We start from the raw sequence: 5,608 nt of genomic DNA on the forward strand, positions 1-5,608 counted from the left end.
CTGTTTATAACTGTGTTATAACTCTAGGCTTGTCTGATGAAGAGGCCGATGAACCACCATAACTTGTGTTAGAACTGTTTATAACTTGTCATAACTGTGTTATAACTCTAGGCTTGTCTGATGAAGAGGCCAATGAACCACCATAACTTGTGTTAGAACTGTTTATAACTTGTCATAACTGTGTTATAACTCTAGGCTTGTCTGATGAAGAGGCCAATGAACCACCATAACTTGTGTTAGAACTGTTTATAACTGTGTTATAACTCTAGGCTTGTCTGATGAAGAGGCCGATGAACCGCCATAACTTGTGTTAGAACTGTTTATAACTTGTCATAACTGTGTTATAACTCTAGGCTTGTCTGATGAAGAGGCCAATGAACCACCATAACTTGTGTTAGAACTGTTTATAACTTGTCATAACTGTGTTATAACTCTAGGCTTGTCTGATGAAGAGGCCAATGAACCACCATAACTTGTGTTAGAACTGTTTATAACTGTGTTATAACTCTAGGCTTGTCTGATGAAGAGGCCAATGAACCACCATAACTTGTGTTAGAACTGTTTATAACTTGTCATAACTGTGTTATAACTCTAGGCTTGTCTGATGAAGAGGCCAATGAACCACCATAACTTGTGTTAGAACTGTTTATAACTGTGTTATAACTCTAGGCTTGTCTGATGAAGAGGCCGATGAACCGCCATAACTTGTGTTAGAACTGTTTATAACTTGTCATAACTGTGTTATAACTCTAGGCTTGTCTGATGAAGAGGCCAATGAACCACCATAACTTGTGTTAGAACTGTTTATAACTTGTCATAACTGTGTTATAACTCTAGGCTTGTCTGATGAAGAGGCCAATGAACCACCATAACTTGTGTTAGAACTGTTTATAACTGTGTTATAACTCTAGGCTTGTCTGATGAAGAGGCCAATGAACCACCATAGCTTGTGTTAGAACTGTTTATAACTGTGTTATAACTCTAGGCTTGTCTGATGAAGAGGCCAATGAACCACCATAACTTGTGTTAGAACTGTTTATAACTTGTCATAACTGTGTTATAACTCTAGGCTTGTCTGATGAAGAGGCCAATGAACCACCATAACTTGTGTTAGAACTGTTTATAACTTGTCATAACTGTGTTATAACTCTAGGCTTGTCTGATGAAGAGGCCAATGAACCACCATAACTTGTTAGAACTGCATACCTGTGTTATAACTATAACTGTGCTATTATTGTGTTATAAGGTGTTATAACTCCCAGCTTGTCAGTCAGGTGTAAGATGCTGAAGCATCCTATGTCCTCTGCCACCTGCTGAATCATGAAGACAGATTCCCAACAAACTAATGATGTTATGACTGTTATAACTGTTTTATAAGGTGTTATAACTCCAGACCTGTCAGTTAGAAGATGCTGCTGCATTGTGTGGCCTCTCTCCCCTGCTGACAGTCGTTTCTCTCTCTGTTTGTCTCTTTAAGGTCAGTAAGACAGGTGCTGAAGGAGCCGTGTTGGACGAAGCTAAAAATATCAATAAGTCTCTCTCTGCTCTGGGGAATGTCATCTCTGCTCTGGCTGAGGGGACAGTGAGTTCTCTCTATATCTTACCCTTCTCTCTTTAATATAGGGACATCAGCAGGGATTACTGAATACTTTGCATATGTGACATTGAAATTGTGTAAAAACAATTAACCAAAATGTGCAAAATGAGGTCATGTTTTTATTCTGATCTGGTCCTGATGGCTGATTGATTATCTATGAGACTGACTGGTTATCTATGAGGCTGTCTGGTTATCTATGAGGCTGTCTGCTGAAAGGCCCTGATGCCTGACTGGTTATCTATGAGACTGTCTGTTGAAAGGCCCTGATGGCTGACTGGTTATCTATGAGACTGTCTGTTGAAAGGCCCTGATGGCTGACTGGTTATCTATGAGACTGTTTGTTGAAAGGCCCTGATGGCTGACTGATTATCTATGAGACTGTCTGTTGAAAGGCCCTGATGGCTGACTGGTTATCTATGAGACTGTCTGTTGAAAGGCCCTGATGGCTGACTGCTATTCATGAGATCAGCCTGGCTGAAAATCTGATGCTGACTGGCTATCGGCGAGACCGACTGGTTATCTATGAGGCTGTTCGTTGAAAGGCCTGATGGCTGACTGGTTATCTATGAGACTGACTGGTTATCTATGAGACTGTCTGTTGAAAGGCCCTGATGGCTGACTGGTTATCTATGAGACTGTCTGTTGAAAGGCCCTGATGGCTGACTGGTTATCTATGAGACTGACTGGTTATCTATGAGACTGCCTGTTGTAAGGCCCTGATGGCTGATTGGTTATCTATGAGACTGACTGGTTATCTATGAGGCTGACTGGTTATCTATGAGGCTGACTGGTTATCTATGAGACTGATTGGTTATCTATGAGACTGTCTGTTGAAAGGCCCTGATGGCTGATTGGTTATCTATGAGACTGACTGGTTATCTATGAGGCTGACTGGTTATCTATGAGACTGACTGGTTATCTATGAGGCTGTCTGCTGAAAGGCCCTAATGGGTAAATAATGGGTTGTTTGTTTTCAGAAAAGCCACGTCCCGTACAGGGACAGCAAGATGACCCGTATCCTGCAGGACTCTAGGGGGAACTGTAGGACCACCATCATCATCTGTGCATCTCCTCCATCTACAACGAAAGTGTGAGACCAAGTCTACTCCTCATGTTCGGACAGAGGTGAGTCAGCATACAGTTTCTGGTCTAGTGGCAGACTGAGGTGGGGTCAGCACCTCTCTGGACAGTTGACTAGGCTCCAGTGGCAGACTGTTAGCAGAAGTCTACCCTGTTGGGACAGAGTGTGGGTCAGCACCTCTTACAGTTGACTAGGTCTAGTGGCAGACTGCGCACATAAGTCTACCCTCATGTTCGGGACAGAGGTGAGTCAGCACCTCTCTACAGCAGCTGATTCGTGGTCCAGTGGCAGACTGTTAGCATAAGTCTACCCTGCTGGGACAGAGGTGGGTCAGCTCTCTACAGTTGACCTGGTCTAGTGGCAGACTGTTAGCATAAGTCTACCCTCATGTTCGGACAGAGGGTCAGCACCTCTCTACAGTTGACCTGGTCTAGTGGTAGACTGTTAGCATAAGTCTACCCTGTTGGGACAGAGGTGGGTCAGCACCTCTCTACAGTTTACCTGGTCTAGTGGCAGACTGTTAACATAAGTCTACCTTGTTGGGACAGAGGTGGGTCAGTGCACTCTCTACAGTTTACCTGGTCTAGTGGCAGACTGTTAACATAAGTTCCAATTCTTGCTAAAATAGAGGTGAGTCAGCACCTCTCTACAGTTTATCTGGTCTAGTGGCAGACTGTTAACATAAGTCTACCCTTTGGGACAGAGTGTGGGTCAGCACCCTACAGTTGACCTGTTCTAGTGGCAGACTGTTAGCATAAGTCTTACCCTGCTGGGACAGAGGTGGGTCAGCACCTCTCTACAGTTTACCTGGTCTAGTGGCAGACTGTTAGTATAAGTCTACCCTGCTGGGACAGAGGTGAGCTGAGAGATCCACTGCACCATACCCAGTTCCCTCATTTATGTGAACAATGAAAGGTTTCTATGGCAGAGGGCCGGCCCCAATCCACCACCAGGAGACGGACAGTGACTGCTGATGATGAGTAGAGCCAGATTCCTGCATCTTCCCCTCTCTCCTATTCAGGGCTGACTGAGTGGTTGCATAAATAAGCCTCTTCTCTCTAAATCTTATCCGTGATGATGAAGACATTGTTCATCTCTGACCTTAGCTAAGTGTTGACATCCATCCACTCCCTAAACCCTGATCTGTAGGGTTTTATCCTGCCTTCTTCGGCTGGACAGCAACAGTAGCAACAGGAGTTAGCCTAGGCTGCTCTGTGTGTTAGAGGACACAATGAACTTCCAGCACATTCTATTTCTGCTGCCCCTGCTAGAGGACAGGACTTCCAGCACATTCTATCTCTGCTGCCCTGCCAGAGGACACAGGGGACTTCCAGCACGTTCTACTCTCTGCTACCATGCCAGAGGACACAGGGGACATCCAGAACATTCTGTCTCTGCTACTTTCATGCCAGAGGACACAGGGAACATCCAGAACATTATGTCTCTGCTACCTTGCCAGAGGACACAGGGGACATCCAGAACATTATGTTCTGCTACCTTGCCAGAGGACACAGGGGACATCCAGAACATTATAACTGCTACCTTGCCAGAGGACACAGGGGGACATCCAGAACATTATGTCCTAAGTACCTTGCCAGATGACACAGGGACATCCAGAACATTATGTCTCTGCTACCTTGCCAGAGGAAACAGGGGACATCCAGAACATTCTGTCTGTGCTGCCCTGCCAGAGATCACAGGGACATCCAGAACATTCTGTCTCTGCGTCCTGCCAGGCTTAGGAGAGGAGTTAGATAGGAGTGGTCCTTCTGTAGCTCAGTTGGTAGAGCATGGCGCTTGTACGCCAGGGTAGTGGACCCACCACACGTGAATGTATGCACACATGACTGTAAGTCGCTATGGATAAAAGCGTCTGCTAAATGGCATATTATTATTATTATTATTATTATAGGTAGAACAGTAGGGCTACAGAGCGATGTGCTGTGGTGTGGCATGGTGTGGCGTAGTGTGGCATGGTGTGGCATGGTGCGGTGTGGCATGGTGTGGCATGGTGCGGTGTGGCATGGTGTGGCATGGCGTGGTGTGGCGTGGTGTGGCGTGGTGCGGTGTGGCATGGTGTGGCGTGGTGTGGCATGGTGTGGCATGGTGTGGTGTGGTGCGGCGTGGTGTGGTGCGGCGTGGTGTGGCGTGGTGCGGTGTGGCATGGTGTGGCATGGTGTGGCATGGTGCGGTGTGGCATGGTGTGGCGTGGTGCGGTGTGGCATGGTGTGGCGTGGTGCGGTGTGGCATGGAAATGACTTAAATGTAAATGTAAATGTGTGGTGTGGTGCGCCGTGGTGTGGCGTGGTGTGGTGTGGTGCGGCACGGTGTGGCGTGGTGTGGTGTGGTGCGGCATGGTGTGGCGTGGTGTGGCGTGTGGTGTGGTGCGGCGTGGCATTGTGTGGTGTGGTGCGGCATGGTGTGGCATGGTGCGGTGTGGCATGGCGTTGTGTGGTGTGGTATGGTGTGGCATGGTGTGGTGCGGCATGGTGTGGCATGGTGTGGTGTGGTGCGGCATGGTGTGGCATGGTGTGGTGCGGCATGGTGTGGTGTGGTGCGGCATGGTGTGGTATGGTGTGGCATGGTGTGGTGCGGTGTGGCATGGCGTTGTGTGGTGTGGCATGGTGTGGTGCGGCATGGTGTGGCATGGTGTGGTGTGGTGCGGCATGGTGTGGTGCGGCATGGTGCGGCATGGTGTGGTGTGGTGCGGCATGGTGTGGTGCGGCATGGTGTGGTGTGGTGCGGCATGGCGTGGTGCGGTGTGGCGTGGTGTGGTGCGGCATGGTGTGGTGCGGCATGGTGTGGTGCGGCATGGTGTGGTGCGGCAAGGTGTGGTGCGGCATGGTGTGGTGTGGTGCGGCATGGTGTGGTGTGGCATGGTGTGGTGCGGCATGGTGTGGTGCGGCATGGTGTGGTGCGGCATGGTGTGG

The 5,608-nt window shown here is 48.3% G+C and overlaps 2 protein-coding genes across 2 annotated transcripts in view; one reads left to right on the top strand and one right to left on the bottom strand.

Annotated features, from left to right (window-relative positions):
- Positions 1 to 314, top strand: part of LOC124010741 (kinesin heavy chain) — a 10,620-nt gene extending 10,306 nt beyond the window's left edge. The window contains exon 10 of the mRNA XM_046323383.1: positions 270 to 314. Coding sequence (XP_046179339.1) covers positions 270 to 314 — 45 coding nt within the window. The remainder of the gene's footprint in view (positions 1 to 269) is intronic.
- Positions 315 to 3,945: 3,631 nt separating this feature from the next.
- LOC124010742 (histidine-rich glycoprotein-like) lies at positions 3,946 to 5,521 on the bottom strand. The gene is made up of 3 exons (XM_046323384.1): positions 4,609 to 5,521; positions 4,269 to 4,362; positions 3,946 to 4,078 (listed from the first exon to the last, which is right to left on the bottom strand). Exons 1-3 carry the CDS (start codon positions 5,519 to 5,521, stop codon positions 3,946 to 3,948), a joined length of 1,140 nt encoding a protein of 379 aa, XP_046179340.1.
- Positions 5,522 to 5,608: the final 87 nt, after the last annotated feature.

Source organism: Oncorhynchus gorbuscha, linkage group LG23, assembly GCF_021184085.1.
Source record: "Oncorhynchus gorbuscha isolate QuinsamMale2020 ecotype Even-year linkage group LG23, OgorEven_v1.0, whole genome shotgun sequence".
NCBI classification, from domain to species: Eukaryota; Metazoa; Chordata; class Actinopteri; order Salmoniformes; family Salmonidae; genus Oncorhynchus; species Oncorhynchus gorbuscha.

What these genes read in the sequence shown, in the direction of transcription:
- LOC124010742 (XM_046323384.1), bottom strand. Translation starts at nt 5,521, where the DNA reads ATGCCGCACCACACCTTGCCGCACCACACCATGCCGCACCACACCATG. An exon ending in ACACCACAGCACATCGCTCT is followed by an intron (nt 4,363 to 4,608) that starts GTAGCCCTACTG and finishes GATCTCTGGCAG; the next exon opens with GGCAGCACAGACAGAATGTT. An exon ending in TCCCTGTGTCATCTGGCAAG is followed by an intron (nt 4,079 to 4,268) that starts GTACTTAGGACA and finishes CTGGCATGAAAG; the next exon opens with TAGCAGAGACAGAATGTTCT.